Genomic DNA, 25,277 nt, shown 5'->3' with positions numbered 1-25,277 from the left:
GCTCTGGCTACTCTCTGAACACTTCAGCGCTTTACTGACTCCACATTTTCATACCATTTCCTTCATCTAGAATGCTTGCCCCTTCCTAATCCCTGCTGACTCTACCTGTATAAATCCTTACTATGCTTTCTTTCTTCCTTCTCTCCTTATTAAGTACTTTTTGAGTGATTCCATAGTATCTATAAATTGTAATGTTATATTTTTCCACTTCAAGTCCCTGATTTTCGTGACCTCATTGGAAGAGTAACTAAAAAGATACAAAGAGGGTAGAAAGTGATGGAGAGTAGGACAAAAATCAGGAAATTTATGCTCTCACATATACAAATTTAAACAATCCAAAGGACAGTGGTCTATTTGCTTACTAATACCTTTGGCTATAAAATGGGTTCAAAGAGGTAGGCCATTTGGCCAAAGCAGATATTTTAGATGAGGAAGTATATCATTCAGGAGTATCAGATGAAAGAAGATAAAAACAGCCTCTGAGGGGCACCTGGGCAGCTCAGTGAGCTAAACAACCAACTCTTGATTTCAGCTCAGGTCATGATCTCATGGTTCTTGGGATCAAGCCCCATGTCAGGCTCTGTGATGACAGTGTGGAGCCTGCTTGGGATTCTCTCTCTCTCCCTTTCTCTCTGCCTCTCCCCCACTCATGTGTACTCTCTCAAAATAAATAAACATTAAAAAAAAAAAACAGCCTCTGAGGGACACCTGGGTGGCTCAGCTGGTTAAAGCGTCTGACTTTGGCTCAGGTCATGACTTCATGGTTCATGGGTTCGAGCCCTGCATCGGACTGTGTGCTGACACTTCAGAGCCTGGAACCTGCTTCCAATTCTGTGTCTCCCTCTCTCTCTGCCCCTCCCTTGTTCAAACTCTGTCTCTGTCTCTGGCTCTCTCTAAAAAATAAGTAAACATTAAAAAAAAAAGTCTCTGAACAAGTAATGCAAAATACACTATTTAGTGCTACAAATTTGATTTTATAAATATCCAGAGGAGGTCCTACAGCAAATAAGAGACTGATATGGAACCCACCAATGCTTTCTTACTTTCTCCACTATGCTAAACTATCCCACAGGAAATAAAGAAGAAATACATCAATTTTTAGATAAGACAAACATTCCACTTTATATAATTTTTTAAATCAATAACATATTTTAAACTGTTATCCATTAAAATAGAAATATATTCCAGGAACCATCTTGAACCTAATGCCTGGGCTATATTGTGAAGCAACAGCAACAATAAACTGTTATTCTCTTTTAAGACACTACAGAATATTGCTTATAAAGGCTTCTTTTTGCCTCTAAAATGAGAAAACCAATCTGCTATCTTGTGAAATCTCACATAAATCTGGCACACAGTGGCGTTTACCTTCCCTTCAGCAATTGTGGCCTTTGTTCTGGTAACTTACAATGTCTCAGGAGGGGAAAATCCAAAATTGCCTTATAAAATCAGTATGAAAATGGGCAGCAAATGGATGGACACTTAATGAGCAAGATAAAGTGCCAAGAAATAGTTAATGTTTCTTTCGGCCTCATTCAAAGGAACATTCCTAAGACCCCAAAGCACTCACAGCAGAAGATTACATGAGTAGCACCGGTTAGCACAATGCTATTGTACAAACAATGTGTTGCTGAGCAGGGCAGAAATATTGTTTACATGAAAATGGAATGATCTCTAGTGAGTACTGAAAGAAAGTGATAATTTCCATAACCAGGAAAAGCATTTTTACATCATTCCATTTCAACCGCTATAAAACCCTGAGTTGCTTTGGCAATTGCTTATCCCTGCTTTGCTGGCTTTATATCATCCTCATCTCTGCAGCTTTTCATTTACTAAATGACAGGGTTTTTTGTTGTTGCTTTGCCTTACTTTTTTCCTTGAAATCTTGGCAGAAAACACCACCATGCTGTATGGTTTCTCAGGGTCCACCTTCCAATGTTCATACAATGAATTTTTGGTGCTACTTTCACAAAAGCCCAGTTGGCTTATCCTCCCAGTAAAACTGCTGAAACTATGATCAGAAAAGCTCCCCCAATAGCAACTGTAAACTAAGCACTTCTCTACCTTTATGGAGCCTTTCATTCTACATACAGTGTTTGTTATACTGAGAACAAAGCACAGAGCTGTTTCAGTGAGAGAAGGGAAATACAAAAACACTTACCTGCATTACAATGAGGAGGTCAAAGACCAAGATGAAAGAAGCCAGGAATGCTCGGGAAACTTCATCACTGGGCAAAAATCCCCGATTCAGCTTGTCCCAGCTGATCCAGTCAGTTGTAATGACAAGTACAACCACAGAAGTGAGAGTAAACAGAACTGTCCTGCAAGAAACAAGATACTCATTAAAGAACGTTGGACATAATAATACAGACAGTGAAGAGTGTGTGTTATCTGTGCTTTATTAAATGTCTATCCTTTGCCAAGTACCCTTTGCCAAGGCATATTCACCAAAATGAAGATGAACAAAGAAGTAAATTAAGTGCTTTCTTTCAAAAGCAATTAGAAAAAGGTATGATAGCATCTATCCCAAAATTTTCCCTTAAGAACATTAAGGTAATGATTATAGAATAAATAATTAACAACAAAACCATTACAAATGGCCTTGGCTAGTACAATATATGTCCCAACGAGAACACTGGTGTGTACCTCTCATTACATGTACATCATTTACTGAAGGTAGTAGACATGCACATGTAAGAGCAGAAGGCAGACGGGAAATGGGCAAAACCCAAGCCTTTGGATTTTATTACGTGCTACAAAAGAGAGGGATGGCTAACCAATCCCATCATCATGCCCAGGGCCTAAGGAGCTCCATGGAAGAACCACCTCTACACACGAACGGTGTAGCCACTTCTCATAGGGCGTGTTTCATAGATGGCTTGTGGCCTAGTGACCTGTCTAGGTCATACCGTTTGATTGCCCATTCCTTGATATAAGATATTAGGGACGTGAGCTTATTTCTTATCTTTGTGGCCCTGTGAAATCTTGCATAATTGTATTGATGGAATTCAATGAATTTTTCTTGGATTTATAACAATTAACAATTAAGGTTTTAAAAAGAATCAAGAGTACTTAAATTAGTCTTTAATATTGACATTCAAATTAAATCTGAAATATGGGCAGCAAAAATTTAATATGCCAGAGAATTATCTGTAATGTAGTTAAACCTCTGCTTTCAGAGCTATATTGGTATCTGGATATTGTTCTGAATTGTAAAAAGGAGTCTATGGCCATACCACCCTAAACACACCTGATTTTGTCTGAATTATAAAAACAAAAATGAAAAAAAAAAAACAATTACTTTGAAAATAATCAATCTAAAGAAAGAAAAAAAAGAAACAAGAAAATAAAAAAAGATAAAAAAAGAATGGAAGAAAATACACGGAGGTAAATTAACCTTAGAAGAATACCTACCCATTTTGATAATTAACAAACTTGTTTTTGCCCTCTGATGTTTGATAATAATTGATACAAAAAAACCCACACAATAATATGGACCATCCTAAAATTCTCTTTTCAACTGAACAAAGCACAAATTTCTAAATTTAAATACTGGGTTTGCTTTTTACAACCTCTTATTTGTAATATTTGATATAATGAATATCAAATAAATAATTTGATATAATGAATATAATGAACCCTTCCTTAGATTTCTCCCTCCGTATGAATAAAAAAAGATATATTTAAAACGTTTTTGAAAAATAAAAATGTCTAATAAAATTATTTTATTAAAATTGCAAACTGTCAAAGAATTTGACTCATGATCTCTAAAATATAAATTACAGATTGTCTCTACTACCATTTAGAATATCTTTGATCATTTGTAGAAATTCAAATGGATTAATTAAGAATAGGAGGAATCCTAAATAACTATTACAATTCAAGAGAAATGAAATAGCAAATATTATACAGTCTAACATAAGAATAATGGGATTTTAAACAAATTTTTCTCCAGGTTAAATCAGTTTGTGGTTTTTGATTTTGTTTTTTTCTCTTAGGCAAGTAAAAAGTCTATATATTTAATGCAATAAGAAGTCCCTGGATGGCATATTAGTCCAACAATATCACTCAAAACAAAGCTCCTTTTATCTTCCTTTTCCTCTATCTTTAATATGACTTTCACCCTTATTATGGTGAGATGGTTTCTCTATCACCAGACATTTCATCCAGTCAGGCATTAAGACAGGAGTAAATGCCCAAAAGACATTCCAGTGGATCTGCTTCTTTCTTTTTTTTAATGCCAGTATAGTTAATATACAGGGTTATATTAGCTTTAGGTGCACATTATGTTGTTCAACAATTGTATACACTATTCAGTGCTCATAAGTGTACCCTTAATCACCTATTTCACCCATCCCTCACCCATCTCCCCTTTGGTAACCATCAATTTGTTCTCTATAGTTAAGAGCCTGCTTTTTTGGTTTGTGACTTTTTAACTTTTTCTTTATTTGTTTTATTTCTCAAATTCTACATGAGTGAAATCATATGGTGTTAGTCTTTCTGACTTATTTCACATAGCATCATACCCTCTGGATCTATACATGTTGCTAATGGCAAGATTTCATTCCTTCTTAAGGCTGAGTAATGTTCCATTGTATATATATGCCACCTCTTCTTTATCCATTCATCAATCAGTGAACACTTGGGCTGCTTCCATGATTTGACTATTGTAAATAATGCTGCAATAAACATAAAGGTGCATATATCTTTTTGAATTAGTGGTTTTATATTCTTTGTGTAAATACCCAGTAATAAAATTACTGGATCATATACATGGTAATTCTATTTTTAATTTTTTTGAGGAAGGTCTATACTGTTTTCCACATTGGCTGCAACAGTTTGCATTCCCACCAAAAGTACAAGAGGGTTCCGTTTTCCCCACACCCTTCCCAACATTTATTGTTTCTTGAGTTTGTGATTCTAGCCATTCTGACAGGTGTGAGGTGATATCTCATTGTAGTTTTGATTTACATTTCACTGATGATTAGTGATGTTGAGCATCTTTTCATGTGTCTATTGGCCAGCTATATGTCTTTGGAGAAATATCCATTCATGACTTCTGCCCAGTTTTTAATTAGATTATTTGGGTGTTGAGTTTTACCAGTTCTTTGTATATTTTTGGATACTAACTTTTTAAAAATTTTGTAATGTTTATTTATATAGTTTTGAAAGAGAGATTGAGAGGACAGGTTGGGGAGGGACAAAGAGAGAGAGGGAGATACAGAATCTGAAGCAGGCTTCAGGCTCTCAGCAGTCAGCACAGAACTGGACACGGGTTGGAACCCAGAAACCATGAGATCATGACTTGAGCCAAAGTCAGACACTTAACCGACTGAGTCACCCGGGTACACCAGGATATTAACCTTTTATTAGACATGTCATTTGCAAATATCTTCTTCCATTCAGTAGGTTGTCTTTCAGTTTTTTGATTGTTTCCTTTGCTGTGCAGAAACTTTATATTTTGATGTAGTCCCAATAGTTTATTTTTGCTTTTATTTCCCTTGCTTCAGGAGACATACCTAGAAAAATGTTGCTACAATTGATGCCAAGAAGTTACTGCCTATGCTCTCTTCTAGGATTTTTATGGTTTCAAGTCTCACATGTAGGTCTTTAATCCATTTTGAGTTTATTTTTGTGTACGGTATGTATGGTGTAAGAATGTGATCCAGTTTCATTTTTTTTTTTTTTTGCATGTAGCTGTCCAATTTTCCCAACACCATTTGTTGAAGAGATTATCTTTTCCCCATTGCATGCTCTTGCCTTCTTTCTTCAAGATTAATTGACCACATAATTTTGGGTTTGTTTCTGAGCTGTCTCTTCTGTTTCCTTGATTTATGTGTCTAATTTTGTGCCAGTACCAGACCATTTTGATTACTAAAGCTTTGTAGTGTATCTTGATATCTCGGATTGTGATAGTTCAGTTTTCTTCTTCCTTTTCAAGACTGCTTTGGCTACTTGAGGTCTTTTATGGTTCCATACAAATTTCAGGATTATTTTTTCTAGTTCTGTGAAAAATACTGTTAGTATTTTGACAGGGATTGCATTAAATCTGTAGATTGCTTTGGATAGCATGGCCATTTTAAAAATATTTGTTTTTCCAATCCATGAGCATAGAATATCTATTTTTTGTGTGCTCTTCAATTTCATTTATCAGTGTTTTGTATTTTTCAGAGTACAAGTCTTTCACTTCCTTGATTAAGTTTATTCCCAGGTATTTTATTTTTTGGTGCAATTGTAAATGAGATTTTCTTAATTTCCTTTTTGTTTCTTTATTATTAGTGTATAAAAATACAACAGATTTCTGTATATTGATTTTGTATCCTGCAAACTTACTGAATTCATTTATTAGGTCTAGTAGTGATTTGGTGGAGTCATTAAGGTTTTCTATATATAGTATCATGTCATCTGCAAATAGTGAAAGTTTTATTTCTTCCTTACCAATGTGGATGCCTTTTATTTCTTTTTCTTATCTGATTGCTGTGGCTAGGCTTCCTATGTTGAATAAAAGTGATGAAGTGAACATCCTTGTCTTGCTCTTGATCTTAGGTGAAAAGCTCTCAGTTTTTCCACACTGAGTTATGATGTTAGCTGTGGGTTTTTCATATATGGCTTTATTATGTTGAGATATGTTTTCTCTAAATCTACTTTAATAGTTTTTATCATGAAAGGATGTTGTACTTTGTCTAATGTTTTTTTTTCACCTAATGATAATATGGTGTAGCATGTTGATTTGTTAATATTAAACAACACTTGCATCCCAGGAATAAATTCCACCTGATCATGGTGAATGATTTTTTAAATATATTGTTGGTTTTTGTTTGCTATATTTTTGCATCTGTATTTATCAGAGATATCAGAGATATCTCTGTCTGTCTCTCTCTTTTTTTTTAAGAGTCTGGCTAAAGGTTTATCAATTTTGTTGATCTTTTCAAAAAGCCAGATCCTGGACTCACTGATATGTTCTATTGTTTTTTTAGTTTCTATTTTGTATATTTCTGCTCTAACATTTATTATGTCCTTCCCTTGACTGATTTTGGATTTTGTTTGTTTCTCCTGCTGTAGCTCCTTTAAGTGTTAGGTTAGGTCATTTATTTGAAATTTTCTTGCTTCTTGAGGTAGGCCTGTATTGCTATAAACTTCCCTCTTAGAACCACTTTTGCTTAATCCCAAAGATTTGGACTATTATGTTTTAATTTTTATTTGTCTCCATGTATTTTTTGATTTCCTCTTTGATTTCTTGGTTGACCCATTCATTGTTTAGTACCATGTTATGTAGCCTTCATGTATTTGTGCTCTATCTAGGTTTTGTATGTGTGTGTGTGTGTGTGTGTGTGTGGTTGATTTCTAGTTTTATAACATTGTGGTCAGATGCATGGTATAACTTTGATCTTTCTGAATTTGTTGAGACTTGATTTGTGTCTTAACATGTAGTCTGTTCTGGAGAATGATCAGTGTGCACATGAAAATAATGTACATTATCCTATTTTAGAATGGAATGTTCTGACTATATCTGTTAAATCCATTTAGTACAAAATATCATTTAAGGCCACTGTTTTCTTATTGATTTTCTGTTTGGATGATCTATCCATTGATGTAAGTGGGTGTTAAATTCTCCTAGTATTTTTGTATTACTACTGAGTAGTTCCTTTTTGTTTGTTATTAACTGTTTTATGTATTTCGGTGCTTTCATATTGGGTGTATAAATATTTATAATTGTTATATCTTTTTGTTGCATTGTTCCCTTTATTATTATATAGTGTCCTTTTTGTCTCCCATTACAGTCTTTGTTTTTTAGTATATTTTGTCCCATATAAGTATTGCTATCCTGGTTTTCTTTTCACTTTCATTTGCATAATAAATCCTTTCCCTCTATTCATTTTCAATCTGTATGTGCCTTTAGATCTGAAATGAGTCTCTTGTAGGCAGCCTATAGATACGTCTTGCTTTTTTATCCATTCTCTCACCCTTTGTCTTCTGTTTAGAAAATGTAGGCCATTTACATTCAAAGTAATTATTAATAGGTATGTACTTATTGCCATTTTGTTACTTGTTTTATGATTGTTTTTATAGTTCTTCTCTGTTCCTTCTTTCTCATGTTCTCTCACAGTTTTCTGGCTTTCTCTGGTGATATACTTAGATTCCTTTCTCTTCATTTTTGCATATCTATTATTGTTGTTTTATCTCTGGTTACCATTAGGTTTGTATATGACATCTTATGCATATAGCTGTCTATATTAAGTTGATGGTCACTTAAGTTTGTCTCATTCTTTACTCCTTTCCCATCCACGTTTTATGTATATGGTGTCATATTTTACATCCTTTATTTTGTGAATCCCTTGATCAATTTTTATAGATATACTTAATGGTTTTGTGCTTCCTACTTTTCTTAATCCTATTTGTGGTCTTTCTTTTTGACTCTTTGAGTCTGTTTAGTATTTTTGTAGAACAAGTTTAGTGGTCACGAATTCCTTCAACTTTTTTTTGTCGGCAAAATTCTTCATCTCTCCTTCTATTCTGAATGATACTTTTGTTGGATAGACTATTCTTCATTGCAAGTTTTTCTCTTTCAACACTTTGAATACATCATGTCACTCCCTTCTGTCCTGCAAAGTTTCTATTGAACAATCTGCTGATAGCCTTATGGGGTCTCCTTTATACGTAACTTTTTGTTTCTCCTACTGCTTTTTAAAATTCTCTCTTTATCACTACTTTTTGCCAGTTTAATTACAACTTATCTTGGTATGGACCACCTTGGGTTGATTCTTTTGGGGGCTCTCTGTACCTCCTAGATTTAGATATGTTTCCTTCCCCAAATTCAGGAAATTTTCAGCTATTATCTCTTCAAATAAATTTTCTGTTTCCTCTTCTCTCTCTTCTTCTAGGTTCCTTACAATGCAAATGTTATTATGCTTTATGGTGTCATTGAGTTCCAGAATCCTATTTTCATTTTTCATTATTTTTTGTCTCTCCTGTTAAGCTTGACTGATTTTCATTTATTCTGTCCTCCAAGTTACTGATCCATTCTTCTGTTTCCTCTAGTTTACTATTTATCTATGTAGTTAGTGTATTTTTGATTTCAGTTACTTAGTCCTTCACCTTTGATTGGTTCTTTTTGATGTTTTCTTTGTTGAGGATCTCAATGAAGTCCTCCATTCTTTTCTCAAATCCAGTGAGTATATGTATAACCATTACTTTAAATTCTCTACCAGGCATATTATTTATATCTGTTTTGTTTAGCTCTCTTGCTGTGATTTTGTCTCATTTTTTCATTTGAGACATATTCCTCTGTCTCCTCATTTTGTCTAACTTTCTGTGTCTGTTTCTCTGTGTTAGGAAATTCAGCTACATCTCCTGTTCTTCAACATAGAGGCCTTATGATGAAGAGGTCCTGTAGTGTAAGGTCCCTGTTCACCAGAACCTGGTGCTTCAGGAGTATCCTCTGTGTGTATTTTGGATGAGCCATGTTTGCCTTTAGTCTGCAATGGCTCACTTTGCCTATTGTGGACAAGATTTGGTACCTGTGGCCAGTCTGGGGCTGCCTTGAGCTTAAGTTGAGTCAGACTAAGTATATGCCGGAGATGCAATAGCACTGAACTACAGGGTGCTTTCCCTCTGTTGTCCCCTGAGAAACTTTTGTTGGTGGCAGGGCCTGCAGTCAGACCAGATGTCTGCCCCTAGTCCACTGTTGGGGAAGCAGGTGAACTGGTTATCTTCCCCTCTCCTTGGGGCAGGAGTAGTTCTGGCCACTGCTGGGGCTGTTTGCATACTGCCAGGCTTGTGGCACTGGTTTGCATTGGCTGTGGCCAAGGGTATATTGGAGGGAGTGTGGCATGTGGTGCCAGCAAGGTCCATGCTCATCCACTGAGGGAGAGGATCTGCAGCCACCAGGGAAAAACTCCTGCCAGGCCAGCTGGGTTGGAGGGAGTAGATCCACAGAGGTGCACATGGGCAGTGTGCACTGTTAGCAAGCTAGGTGGAGAGTGTTTCTTGGTGCTGTTTCCTGAAGGTGTTCTTGTATCTAGGCTGGGGGTGCCCAGGAGGGAAATGCTGTCCACTAGTTCTTCTGTTCTTAGAGGGGTCTCCAAAAGATCCCTGTCTCTCCAGAACATGCTGTGAGATTAGTAATTAATCTCCTTCCCATGCATGCCAGGTTATTCAAACTGCTGCTTCTATGCTGTATCTCAGTGGGACTGTTTGTTGTGTTGTCTCTTTACAGGTGGGGACTCTGTCCTCCTGGCTCTCCCAGAGACTAGCCTGCTGATTTCTGATGTTTCAGATTTTAAGCCCCACTGATTGTTAGGCCCCTCTGGTTTTCAAAGCCAAATGTTATACAAATTTGTCTTCCCTGTTTGGGTCCCTGGTGCCAGGGATACTTGACAGGTCTGCTCCTTTCCCCTCTCCATACTCCCTGTGCCCCTCCCTTCTGGGGACAGTCATGCAGGTCCCTTTGTCCCTAGACCATGTCTCCACCTTTCCTATCCTCTTTGATATTGCCTCTTCTCTACATTTAGCTGTGGAGAGTCTGTTCTGCCAGTCTTCAGATCATTTTCTGCTTTATTTACACTGATGTGTTGTTATCTAGTTGTATGCATGGAATGAGGTGAGCTTAGGACCCTCCTACTCCATCATCTTCCCCAGAAGGCTACAGGCTAGTATTTTTAATATCATCCCTGTACTTTTTTCCCAAGAGATACCAAGATCTCCTTTTGTGGAGACAGTTGATTACATAGGAGTTCATACTCTAACATTACCTCATTGGTCTAAATATGTAAACTGGTAATGTAATGTAATGTAATGTAATGTAAAATTAAATATTCATTAAGAGGCACATTTTTAGGTGTCAAAATCTGGGAGTTTGGAATAAGTGTCTGCTGAGCTATCAGAAACCTCTTATATTTCAAGATTTACAAAGGAGTTAGTCATGCTAATAATCTCATTATGAATAAAGTCATTAAAGTTAACCATTAAAACATTTTGGTACTTGAAATTTATCAAAATGCCTGTTGTGTGAGAGCTTCCTAAGTTCATCTTTTGGACGTTTGCTTTATTTGATATATTTTCAATTATCCAATATGTAATACCTGTTCTAAGAGCTTTTCATAGATGTCTTCCTGGCTTTATTAAGTAATTCTGTTTTGAGAAAGAGTATTGCTACACATATCAAGAAAAAGTTACTGGTGATACTTTATCACTCCAAAGGGAAATTAAAGGAAACATTCTGCCTAATATTTAATATTTACTACTATAAAAAGAATAAAAATGGCAATCATTAAATATGAAGGCATACAGCTCAAGACAGTTCTAAAAATAAAGTCTCAAGAGAATAGAAAAAAGAAAAAAAAAAAAAGCAGGACCAAAACACATTAATTAGTCATTCCACTTAGTCCCTTCTCTAGATAGAACTCTAGAAGCAAATGTACTGCATGTCTTTTGTTTTTCTCAGCCACTTCGTATAAAATTGTTAGACTTTACCATGCTATGATAATTCAGTCAGAACACCTGTTTAAAAGAGCCATGACTCAGGTTATACAAAAACAGACACTTTTATGTGAAACTGCTACAAAGAAAATAGTAATGGTAGCAAATTACTATTACAGTTATGTGCCACTTATAATATACCAAGCATTGGCATAAGCACTTTACACAAATTAACTTATGTAACTTATATAATCCTTACAACCCTATTGTCACCACCCCCAATTTAAGTGCAGAAGCTCACAGAAAGTTCAAATAACTTGACCTGAGTTACAGACTTTAAAAGTTACATGAAATATAAGATATCAGTGATATGAGATGATTCACATCCAGGCTGACTTAGAATAGTCTGTGTGGTAACCACTGTACAGATTGCCTCTCATAGGAAGCTATTGAATATTATCGTTCTGTAACTGTGTAGCAAGGATTTCATTTATTTTCCTTTTTTATTACAAGTATAATATTGGAAAATTACCATCCAGAAATACTTAACATTGAAATGTAAAACTGACACAGACTGACAAGAACTGGTAGGCAACAGTTAAAAGGAATATTTTCGTGGCAGTAAAAATGGAACCTCATAAATGCTGGCCATCAACGCAACATTCTCAGGTTTTTATTTAACCAATATGATTGAAAAGATGTTTACTCTGGACCATGATTCTTGGGGAGTTCCAGCTTCTCTTTTAAGTAGCATCCAATTAAACAATTATCTGGATTATTTCCTTTCAGGCTGTAGCCAACACCAGCAGGACATACTGGCTCATCAATTTCACTGTCTGGTTTCTGGCCACTAGTCAAATGGAAAAAAACTCATACATAATTATCAGCTTGAGTAGTTAGTCTCAATTTCATGTTTTCAGATTTCTAGTTTGTTTACTTTTCCTCAATTATTGCTAATTCCGCTTAGATTAATAAGAGTTAGAATGTGAGACCAAGAAGGGTTAACAGAGCTTTTTTTTTTTTAAGTTTTTATTTAAATTCTGTTTAGTTAACATATTGTGTAATAGTGGTTTCAGGAGTAGAATTTAGTGATTCATTCATTACTTACCCAGTGCTCATCACAACAAGTGCCCTTCTTAATACTCATCACCCATTTAACCCCTTAACAGACCTTTTCTAATCCAGCCATTACCAACCTCTGGGTGGGCTTGTGGGAACCACAGAATTGTTGGTAAGGAAGTGTAAGTTTGTATATGCACTAAGAGTCATTGGTAAAGTGCACAAATAAAATGTTTCCAGAGAGGTTAGGGGACTTGCTCCTGTCACACAGACTGCCAGTGACAGCACTATAATGAGAATCTGTGGATTCTGAGGACTCCTCCTATAGCAAACCATTTTCTCTCTTCAGCTGAAAAATCTTCAGATATCCTCAAAAATGTAGTATCATCTTGATCTTATCTGGAAACTTACTCATTTTACACCTTACTCAAATATCTATTATATTTGGGGAATCAGAGACAGAGTAGAACATGTAAGTAAATCCACTTACTCCTCAAATAGTGGTTTAATTCATAGTCCTAACCACTTCTTCACCATAACTTCTGGATTTTTAAAAATACTGAACTTCTATTTCAAGTAAATACATTAGGTAATATTGTTGTCCTTCTTCCATTTATAACCACTTTGATATATTTATTGCATAGTCAAATAGCTTGAAAGCAGGCATTAAATGAAGACAGAGAAGAACTTACATTAGGTCCTAAGGTCTAATACACTTAGGGTTAACTATCACACAACTTCATCTTAATAAAACCAGGTAGCAGGAATGTACAGAATCTCCTAATACAAGCTGAGCCAAACAGGGGTGCCTGGGTGGCCCAGTCGTTTAAGGGTCTGACTTTGGCTTAGGTCATGATCTTGCAGTTTGTGAGTTTGAGCCCTGCTGACAGCTCAGAGCCTGGAGCCTGCTTAGGATTCTGTGTCTCCCTCTCTCTCTGCCCCTCCCCGGCTTGCACTCTTTCTCTCTCTCTCAAAAATAAATAAACATTAAAAAAAATTTTTTTAAAGAATTTGAGCCAAACAAACTTGCCTAAATTTGGCCATGCTTTATCCGACTAGAAATAGAATTTCATTTGCTTCAACATAATTATGCTTTTATGTGTTTTAATATATTAGTTATTACTCATGCTCTAAAATGTCTATAATCTTTTATTCCAGCCATGAATATCATATTCTTTTCTGATCATGCTACCCAATTATTATAACATCTAAAGGGAAATAAAAATCACTTTTATTTCTTTTTACACAATGTTGAAACTCAACCAAAACAAGTCAGATCATGTTTCATAATTTCTCATAGCAAACTAAAAATCTGGTAATCCTATTAAAGATTAAAGGTTTAAGGTTACCACTACAATAAAAGAATTATTGGCTCAAGACAAAATTTAATTTTACTATTAAGGTATGATATTTCAAAGTGCCAAATATATGAAATGAAATGTGACATGGCAATGTAACTTAAAAAGATTTAATATTATAATTTCTAACCATGTTGTTTAGAGAGAAAAAATACAAGCAGGCATTAGCAGAGTGCTTTCCTTCACTTTTCACTGAAAAACTGAGAGCCAATTCAAACATCCAGTTCCCCTGTGAACACTAAGTACCAGCACAAAGAAGTCACAGATGGCCATGAGAGAATGCCAACTCCTTTCATTTTGCTTGTTTTAATTATCAAGGTTGTCACTGCCACTCTAAGAAAACCATCGATACTTGGGTCCTCAAGCCAGTTCCCATCCTGAAATATGTGTTTACTCAGCACTGTAGCCTAGTGATGAAGTCAAGGAAGTTGGTAAGGAAATGGTTTAGTGTCCTTCTGCTCTCCTATTGAGATCAGGAAGCAGCAAGGGAATACAAAGGTAATGTTTGCTAAGTGACCTAGTGAAAGAGCACAGATTTTCCATATGGCTTTTATTAAGAAAATGTCACTGCCAGTTCTTGGCCAAACTGAACACATTTGTTAAGATAGGATTCTTGAGAAAGGAGATGCAGTTATTAACTCAACTTGTTTGTGGCTTCATTGGGATCTGGAGTCTGCAAAGGAAAGTATTAGCTCTACTATTCTCTATTAAACTATACATTTATGTGTTATTTATCTTTGTATCTCCTTATTACTCCATGAAGAGAAGTGCCCTAACTGACTACACAGGAGCTCAAAAAGGGATGAGAAATTGAAATGAGCAAACAACCTGGTAACTCTGAAAGGTCTGAAAGGACTGAAAGGTCTGAAAAAGACGCCTCTGGGTTGGGGCATTTGGCCATGCATATTGTAATTTGTGTGAGAAGCGTCCTGACATCCTAATCATATAAACAATGTCCCTTGCAGTTCTTCAGTGTCCAACCACTACAGCTTATGTGGCATCCTGAACATCAGTGATCTTAACATAAGAGGTGGCAAGTAAAATGACTGTATCTTTTTAGTGGCTTGAATTCTTCTACTTATATCTGAGTGACGTTGGTTTACCTAGAGATATCTGCAAGTAGAATACTGATATAAAGCATATTCAGTCTTGGTCAGGAGAAAGGATTTGTGTCTCATAATTTTGGGTGTGGAATGGAACATATGTTTTAGGAAAATCATACTGCGCAGACTGCAAAGTCTAGGATATGGGCTGTGTCATTTATTACTGATTACTAATGACTGGCACATTTAAAAAACAGTTAAAAAACAATTGAATAAATAAATAAATCTATTTAACCTGGAGAAGATGTTTGTTTCTCACCCTTTATGAAGCTCAGATGTTACTGCAATTGATAATATTTCCTACATTGTTTGTGGAGTTTCCAAAGAAATAATTCAATGCAATAAAAAAATTATGTTTCATAAACATAATGGGCATGTTAATCCTGTATGTCTTTTAGCAGGATTGAGCCCAGCCCCAATTTTTCTTCCTCGTGAATTACCTTATACCTATGAAATAATTCACCTATTTAATAGAGGAAAACATGAGACATACTTTATTAATTAATTTCCCTGGGTATAAAATATTACCACAAATTCAGTAATGAAAGTGATAATAAAGATAGGATTATAGATATATACCCATCAACTATAGGTAATGCAAGTAAGAACTATATCCACTATTGTTTAATGAAAGTAAAATGATAGCTATGATATTCCCAGCATACTTTTGACTTTTACAAATACAAAGGAGAAATTTTAAACTAAACATACCAAGCTGTATATTTTCCTGTTGTTAACTTTGCTTTTTGAAAAATAAGAAAGACTAGGGTCTTGTCAAGTGGGAGTGAGTAGGATTAAAGTATGTTTTATTTTATTTTAAAAATAGGATGGATACAAAGTTAAAAAATTTTTGAGTAAAATTTTGTGACTTTTCTGAAGCCAGGATGTTTGCATAAGTCAAAACCAAGGCCAAGAATACATTTTGAGTATCATCCTAAACATCATTTGAAAAGGATGTATCATCAGGAGATTCTCCATTGGGAAGAATATGTTTAGAACTCTCCACAAGTACCCCTGTAAGAAAGAATCTTTTCAACAACCTTGGGCACATGGTATAATGGCTACGAAAGTAGATATTATGAACATAAAATACTTTTCTCTAATGAAAGAAGGCTAAAATAGATAACAGGTACAGAAAAATTCCCTAAAGTTGTACAAAAATATCTTAAGGAAGTAATGTCATATCACAATGGAAGATCAAAATATTAGCATTGGAATTCATAAGAGACATACTTCATTCTTGAATTCTAAGGGAAAGGATTTTAAAACTTATCTAAAGCTTTATTACTGCAGATATATAGGTAGCTTCTCTTGGGAACTTGTGAAGAATCTTTGATTTATTTAAGAATAATTCAGGAAAAAATGGAAAAAAATATACTGCTTCACTCAAAAATAAGGGAAGAGCATGCTGGCACTAGTGATCAAAGGACCGACTCATAAGTTTAATTTAATTAATAATTAATTTCTGGCATTACAAACCAGATCATCAACCTTGTCTGGCCAACCCAATGATGAATTTTGAGGCCATATATAAGTGTAGTTTCAATCAAGAATTTAGAAGGTACCTTGATAGAAAATGCTATTTCGGGTAATGTACAAGATTGAAAAACAGTTATTGTGTTTTGAATAAGAAAGTTATATTGTAATGCATGCAGAGGCAGAGAATTCAAGAAACATTTGTTGAGCATTTTTTGTGCCAAAGGCTCAGAGCTAAGCTGAAGGGACACAGGAATGATCTCTGCCCTTAAGGAATATGTTGCCAGTTGAAGGATGCCAGTATATAGAAAACAATCATATCCAAAGTTAAGTAAGAACCATGATACTATGGAAGTTTGCAGGAATATCCCATTTTTTAATTTAGGTATGCAGAGTAGCTGGGAGGCTTAATGGAGTTAAACCTAAAATATGAATAGATTTCTACAGTGGAAATAATACTGTAGGAAAAAAACAAATTTGAAAGCAATATGGAAATGGCAGTGGGTGGGTACTGAAACATGGAGGAAAAGTGGTAGATGTTGACACAGTTTCCAGATTGTGTGGCTAAAGGGACTGTGATGCCATTAACTGAAGGGAGAAACATGAAGGAAAGAAGAAATGAAATACTGTGAATTCTGTTTTGAACACAGTGTTGAGTTGAAGAGGCTGACAGGACATCTATACAGGAATGAACAATAATAGCTGGAGATACGAATCTGGGCCAAAGGAAAGTCAAGTCCTGAATTTTGATTCATTAAAATACAAGTAATCATTAAAGTCACAGAGATGAATATGAATTTTTAGGTACAAAAATAAAAATGAAAAAGATAATAGGAATATCAAGAACAGAATCTTGAAGATCACCTATTTTTATGGTGTATCCAGAGAAGGATGGAGACTGGTAAGGCCAGAGATATATGGAGTGATATATAAAGAGATCCAGAAGAAAACAATACTATAGAGGCCAGAGGAAAAGATAATTTCAATAATAATTGATGGCCCAAAATTCCAAATACTATATAGAGGTTTTATGGGATAAAGATGAAAGATGGACTACTATTAAAGATACTTCTTTCTTCACCCCAAGAATCCTTTGAAAACTACAAAATTGGATGTAAATATAGTTTCAGGTATTTTTCTCTGTAAACTCAGATAAAGGTCTAATGTGTGTTCTGTTCCCAGGATCTCTACTAGTAAAGGAAGAGAAAATTGAGGGAATTATTTGGTTTAAAGCCACTTGGTGGCAATTAGTTAAGTAATTGGCAGTTTTGTTAGAGTTTACTCAAATATCTCAGGCAAAGGTATTTAATGCTTCAATTTTCTGGTATGTTTTAAGAACAGAAAGAAGCCACTTTAAGTCATTTTGTTTTGTAGACATGTATTTCTCAGTAATAGATTTTGACTTTGACTTGATCATTTCCTTATTAAGAGAAAGTAGTTAGCATGTATATTTTGAGAAGCTACTATGTATCAGGACAAAACTCCAAAACACAAATATATCTACTCTTGAGTATTTTATAACGTAATTAGGGAAATAATCTATAATATAATTAGAAAGAAAAGACTATCATATACCAAAATATAATCAGTAATAAAGGAAAGTGTTAAGGAGGCACTGGAATTACTTCTTATCTTGAAGGAAGAGAAAAAATGATCATCTCAGCTATAGGAATAAAATTTTTAGGAAACATAATATTGTATTGTGAGGTAATGCATAATCAGACTAGATATGGCAAAAGATGGGGAACATAGATTGGATAGGAAGCACAATAAGGCTGGTTGTTTAAAAGTCTCCAAAGAAGGTTTGATTTGATGCTATAGAAAAGAGATGCTACTGACTGCTTTTTTAAAGTTTACTTATATATTTAAAGAGAGAGATAGAGACAGAGAGAGCATGAGATGGGGAGGGGCAGAGAGAGATGGGGAGAGAGAGAGAGAATCCCAAGCAGGTTCTGTGCCATCAGTGCAGAGCCTGATAAGAGGCTTGATCCCAAGATCATGACATCATGACCTGAACTGAAGTCAGACACTTAACTGACTGAGCCACCCAGGTACCTGAAACTATTGATTGTTTTTAAAGTAGTATAATATCCTTCAGACATTGTTTTGCAGGATGGCTTCAGTCTTCAAAGGATGTGAGAGCTCAGATTGAGAAAGAGTAGAAAGTACATTATTGCAGTAATGCATGGATGATATGGCTATAATTAAATTACCACTATCCAGAGAAAAAGTCAGTGGAACTTATGCTAAACTTGGATGATAATTATGGAAATAGGAAGTTGGGAAGAAAGTTGGTTTGAGAACAGAAGTTGATGAAACAGATACTCAGACAGCTTCAGAAGCTTGCATTTGCTTGTCCCAGATCTTCTAGGCTCTTGCAGCAGGCAAAATTCTAAGATGGCCACTAATGATCCTTGTCCTGTATAACCTCTTCCCCTTGAGAATGGGAAGAATCTATGAATATGTTATCTCTCTTGTGATTATATTACCTTCTATTTCAAGGAAAATTTTTGAATATTTAATTAAAATTACCAGTTGGTTGACCTTGAGTTAATCAAAAAGGAGATTATCTGGGTGGGCCTAACCTAATCACAGGAGCCCTTTAAAAGCACAGAGTTTTCTTCGGCTGGGAGCAGTAGAAATGGAGAGATTTGAAGCATGAGAGGGAGGTTCTCCATTGCTGAGATAGATGGGGTTATGGCACAAGAATATGAGGGGCCTCTAGAAGCTGAGAGCAGTCCTGGCAGATACAGGAAGAAAATGGGAACCTCAGTCCTTAGCTAAAAGGAATTGAATTGTGTCAATGACACAAAGAGTTTGGGCAAAGGCCTCCTGCTCCAGATGATAATGCAGCCAGCTGACAATTTGACTTAAGCCTGAGCAGAGAATCCTGCCAGATCTTGCCAGATGTCTGACCTACAGAATTATAAGATAATAAATGGGTGGTAAACACTAAGTTTTTGGTAATTTGTTAGACAGCAACAGAAAACTAACACAGGTCTAGAAACTAAGAATTCTTAGGGTCCTAAAATAATTGCTTATTGGAAATATTTCCAAGCAAGATATGAAAAAGAAATGTTTAGCTCTTGATACCTAAGATAAGTAAGATAAACTAAAATCACTATCCATCCAAACTAGAAAATAAACCTAGGCTTCTGTGGAATGTCTATTCACAGGAAAATGCTCATTAAATGAGAAAACCAAAATTAGCCTTAAAAGAAAATTTGGTCCAGCTACTTGTCTCCAAGTGCATAAATAATTATACAGAGAAGGCTGTCTTTTCTTAAAATTCAACAAGAAAGAACATTTTCAAAGTGCATCCAAGCATATTTAAATGCCATCTAATACCTAAATGCAATTTCTCTTAGTTAAATTTAACTACCATAGCCCTAGAAGATTATTAGTCAGGATCTACTCTCTGAGAAAAACTCTTCATATATTTAAAAAGAAAATCTTATCAAGAGAAAGAAAGAAACCGGTCTCCAGTCGTGGCTTATACTACTTATTTATGTACACTTGGAAAAGACAGCTACCCTTTATCAGGCTTATTTTCTTGATCTCTGAAATAATGATAATGATCATGATATGAGGAAAAAGAAGTAGGTGATGATGATAGCAGTTAAAATATATTAGGTGGTTATAATTACATTATTACGTTCATATATTCATTTCTCAAACCAATGCTATGAGATAAATATCATTAATCACTTTGGTTTGCATAAGAATATAGACTTTGAAAGATTAAGTAACCTGTCTAAGATCACAAAGCTATTAAATACAGGTATTAGATAGAAGCTCAGCTCTCTGACTCAAATGCCAGCCTCTTAGCCAGCATTTATTATGACTTACCTATTTATGACATTGTGAGGAATGAATAAAATAATGTATGTGAAACAGCACTGAACATTTTAAATGTTGTTATTACATTTAAAAGACAATAATTCAGTCATTCTATATTTAGTCTTCTTTCTCAAATTATTCAACAAATCATCAATGATAAAGTTACTACAAATTATATCACTCATAAGTTGTCAGAGAAATTTTCTCTCAAATTAGAAGGCTAATATTTTGTTGTTGTTTTTTAAATGAGAGGTGGTGTGTTAAACACACAAAAACTGATTTATCACAAGTAATAATTTTCTGTTTGGTAGCATTCGGTGATAAAAGGGCCACCCACTCTGAAGCTAGATGTGTACTGGTGCAGGCACAGAAATATCTGATTTGGGGACTTGGTGACAATGGGGACTTGGAGAGTATCATCCATCAACTTGGTGAAATGAAATGGTTTTCAAAAATCATCACATTAAAATTAATTTTGAGAACATTTAAAGGATCTAGGGTATTGCTAGTCTCAGTTTCCCGAAGGAGGGTTTTTTTTTAATATAAAATTTGGATGAATCAAATTCACTCAGTTCAAAGGTGTAAATTTAACCTAGTTATTGGCCTCAGAGTTTAGGTATGTAGCTCACTAACATCCTTCACCTCCTTATCTAAGAATAGGGGCCTCTAAGCCACATTTGCCTTCCTTTCCAGCTTAGGGATTTTCAAAGGTCAAAGACTGGTTCATCCTCTTTTTCCTCATTTGCATTGGAAGATTTTTATACCCTTTTTTGGTGCATGGGTCCTTTGACATTGGTGATTCCACATGAATTTATGTGCATGTTTGGCAACAAGATGTTGGGACTATGTGAATCCAATAAGTATTAGTAGTACAGCACATTGGAAAGGAATCCTCAAAAGAAATGTCGACACTTTCATGCTTCTTACGTTTGTGATAGTAGTTCAAACTGGTCATAATGGGATATGAGAGGCTATAATGTTGGTACTGGTTGGTAGAGACTCTTTCTTCCTATATCATTCTCCTACTAGACACCCAAAGGGCTACACTACTGCTATGGAGAAATGAGATGTGTGTAAGAGGGGGATCCATGGAAGACTGTCCTAGAATTGAAGTTTAACTGCAGGACAGTCTGATATAAGAAGAGGAAAAAAATGTAAAAAGAAAACAAAGAAAATTAGATTTTGAAAATTCCTACTTCCGGAGCGCTTGGGTGGCTCAGTTGGTTAAGTGTCTGACTTTGGCTCAGGTCATGATCTCACATTTTGTGGGTTCAAGCCCCACGTTGGGCTCTGTACTGACAGCTCAGAGCCTGGAGTCTGCTTTGGATTCTGTGTCTCCCTCTCTTTCTGCCTCTCCTCCCATTCATGCTCTGCCTCTCAAAAATAAATAAATATTAAAAAAATTTTTTTTAATTCCTACTTCCTAGTACCTAAATGTATTACTCTTGATCCTGAGAAGTTTCTGAATCTTTTATAACAGCCTTAAATCTATTTCTGCTTTTCCAAATAAGTCATGTCTAAACCCTACTCATGCTTGTGCCAAATTTCAAATTCTTAAATGCTTATACCTGTTAGGGAAGCATATTTTTTTCCTTGTTTTTAAGGTTTATTTATTTATTTTGAGAAAGAGAAAGAGAGAGTGAGCAAGCACCAATGGAGAAGGGGCAAAGAGAGAGGGAGAGAGAGAATTCCAAGCAGGCTCTGTGCTGTCAGTGCAGAGCCCAATGTGGGGCTCAGTCCCACAAACCTTGAGATAATAATCTGGGCCAAAATCAAGAGTTGCACCCTTTACCGACTGAACCACCCAGGCATCCCTTTTCTTTTTCTCTTGATAGCCTTCTTTGCAGGGATGCTTTAAATGATTTTTAGCAAATATTAAACCCCAATCAGCTGAAAACTAAGAAACCAAATTAAATTTTTAGGCAGTTTCCTGGATGTTCAAAGATAAAAATCTTTTATTTAAAGATGATAAGAGTACTTTTGTTAACCACTCCAAATACTATTGATGTTTTAATGAAGAGCTATGAGAGGAAATAAATAGCAATGAGAGCAATACAATAGCAATGAGAATATGAGAGATTTTGATGAATTTCATAAAAAAGAAGATATTAGATTTGACATATGTGACACAGAGTAAAAGAAGCAGGAGCATAGGCCCACACAAAGACTCAGAAGAGAGGCCTTCATTCTAGTGACATTCCAGAGATGTTCAAAGCAAGGAGATGGCATGTATGAAAAGCAGAAAGGGAAATTCAGTGGAAATAGGTTAGCAGGCTTCACTTTATTCTCTTCTCTTTCTATCCTTGATTTTGGACAACTGAGTGCAGAAAAAAAAAAAAAGTCTATCTGACCTTGACACTAGTTACCTGGCTTTCTACTCAACCAAATTTAATGTTATCACCTTAATTGCATTGCAAATCATCATTTACTTGATTTTTCACTGAATTCAACTAAAGAATATAACATATGATTTAAAAACCATTGTAGGTTTACAAATGTACTAAATCAATAGTACATGGAAGGCAATTACAATTTAAAGAATAGAATGTGTAATTAATAATAACTTCAACAATGTAAAAATAATACAGCTGATAAAGGTTTAGAGGGTGAGGGAGAAGAGGCAAGACAATTTTGGGTCATTATTTAAGGTGAGAATTAATAGAAACAAAATGAAGACTGTAAACAGAAGTCTGGGAGAGGCATTATAAGGTAGTATAAGAGAGTAAATTTTCCATCTTTGATAGTTTGTTGTTAAAAGTTACTGTTTAAACTTCATAAATAAAAAAATAGAGTAATAAAATTATTTAGGATTACTTTTTAAAAGAACTAACTACAGGAATTTTTATGGTCACTCTGAAGAGTGGGACTAGGAGTAGTAATGATTTACTTTCCATTTTATGTCTTTCAGCGCTACTTGAGTTTTTCTTTTTCTTTTTTATCATGTGCATTACTTACATGGTAACTTAAAAAAATTACATAACAAACCCACAAGCCCTCCTACTTTAAGTCATACAACAGAGGGGTGCCTGGGTGGGTCAGTCAGTTGAGCATCTGACTTTGGCTCAGGTCTTAATCTCATGGTTCCTGTGTTTGAGCCCCACATTGGGCTCTGTACTGACAGCTTAGAGTCTAGAGCCTGCTTCGGATTGTGACTCTCCCTCTCTCTCTCTGGCCCTCCTCTGCTCACACTCTCTCTTTCTCTCAAAAATAAGTAAACATTAAAAAAAAGTTATACAATAAAGAAATAAGAAAACTTGTCTTAGATATCAGATTTCCATGAAAGTGTTATTATATGACATAAGATTTCCTAATGTATTTAATGAGTCTGGTAAAGATAGCTAACAAAAAGGGAAGAAAGAAAACTATGGGCCAATCTCAACATGAAGTGAAAAGCAGAAACTCATATTCATCGGAGTTCAAGAAAATTAACATTTAAACCACAAAGAAATACCTCCCCACACCTATTATTTGACAAAGTGTAAGTCTGACGATACCAAGTATTGATGAGGATATGGAGTAGTGTGAACTGAATGATGGGTGTTTAAACTATTACAACCACTTTGGACAACTATTTAGTATTATGTAACAAAATTGACAATACACATACACCACAAGCCACTTCTGGATATATGCTCTAGATAAGTCCTTATAATGTATGTTACAATATTTCCAGCATTATTGATCATGATAACAGCAAAAAAGCTGGAAACAATACTAATACAATGGATATATAAATTGCCTTGTATTAATCCAAAGAAATGCTTATAGCAATGAAAATGAATAATTCACAGGTAAACTAACAACATAGATGAAACTCACAAATGTAATGTAGACTGAAAAAGCAAGAAATAAAAGAATGTGTACATTTGTGTAACATTAAAAAATGGGTAAGTTGGGCGCCTGGGTGGCGCAGTCGGTTAAGCGTCTGACTTCAGCCAGGTCACGATCTCGCGGTCCGTGAGTTCGAGCCCCGCGTCAGGCTCTGGGCGGATGGCTCAGAGCCTGGAGCCTGTTTCCGATTCTGTGTCTCCCTCTCTCTCTGCCCCTCCCCCGTTCATGCTCTGTCTCTCTCTGTCCCAAAAATAAATAAACGTTGAAAAAAAATTAAAAAAAAAATGGGTAAGTCATAATATATTATTGAGGGATGCATATATGGTTGGTAGAACTGTAAAGAAATCTAAGTAAATCATTAATATAGAACATGAACAGTCATTCTTACCTTAAGGAAGCAAAAACTGTGATCTAGGATGTTTTTGGGTTCCTATGTTTGTCTATTTCTTGACCTGAGTAGTGGTTAATGCACTGTGTGTGTGTGTGTGTGTGTGTGTGTGTGTGTGTGTATAAAAGAAAAAAATGGGGTCTCATTTGTCCCCTGATAGAAGATAACCATGATCAAGTAGAAATTTTTTCATGGACCTTAATTGATGAATAAGTCAAAGAATAAACAGCATCCTCATGAACAGCAAAAAAGTATTTGAATGCAATTTAACATTTTACTCTTACAAGCTCTTATTAGATACCCTAAATATTAAAATTTGATATATTAAATATCAATATTCACTATATTAAATGTCAAATGGAATATATATATATATTTTTTTTTTTGATAGAGAAAAGGCGAGGGGCAGAGAGAGAGAGAGAGAGAGAGAGAGAGGAGAGAATCGTAAGCAGGCTCCATGCTCAGCACAGAGCCTGACATGGGGCTTGATCTCACAATTGTGGGATCACGACCTGAGCCAAAATCAAGAGTCTGCCACTTAACTCACTGAGCTACCTAGTGTCCCTAGAAGTATATTTTTAATATGATAAAATATCTACATTATCTTTCTTATTGATAAAACACCACACACATTTAAATATATAATAGAAGTGAGTAAAAAATAATCACTCCTATTTAGGTATAAATAAAACAAAATGTACACAATATATACAAGATCTATATGAAGAAAACTACAGAATTCGGAGGAAAGACATAGAAGAACATCTAATAAATGAAAAAATATTCCATGTTCATGTATAGGAA

General features: G+C 35.2%; 1 protein-coding gene across 4 annotated transcripts in view; it reads right to left on the bottom strand.

Annotated features, from left to right (window-relative positions):
* Positions 1-25,277, bottom strand: part of TMEM117 (transmembrane protein 117) — a 496,769-nt gene that overhangs the window by 91,016 nt on the left and 380,476 nt on the right. For all 4 annotated transcript variants that reach the window (XM_047066667.1, XM_047066664.1, XM_047066665.1 and 1 more), the window contains one exon: positions 2,162-2,321. In XM_047066667.1, coding sequence (XP_046922623.1) covers positions 2,162-2,321 — 160 coding nt within the window. The remainder of the gene's footprint in view (positions 1-2,161; positions 2,322-25,277) is intronic.

This window comes from Lynx rufus, unplaced genomic scaffold, assembly GCF_022079265.1.
Source record: "Lynx rufus isolate CCGP_SWC_20201006 ecotype Redwood Valley unplaced genomic scaffold, mLynRuf1.p SCAF_7, whole genome shotgun sequence".
In the NCBI taxonomy this organism is placed as follows: domain Eukaryota; kingdom Metazoa; phylum Chordata; class Mammalia; order Carnivora; family Felidae; genus Lynx; species Lynx rufus.
The sequence above is the reverse complement of the archived record's forward strand: the minus strand, read 5'-3'. Positions and strand labels throughout refer to the sequence as shown.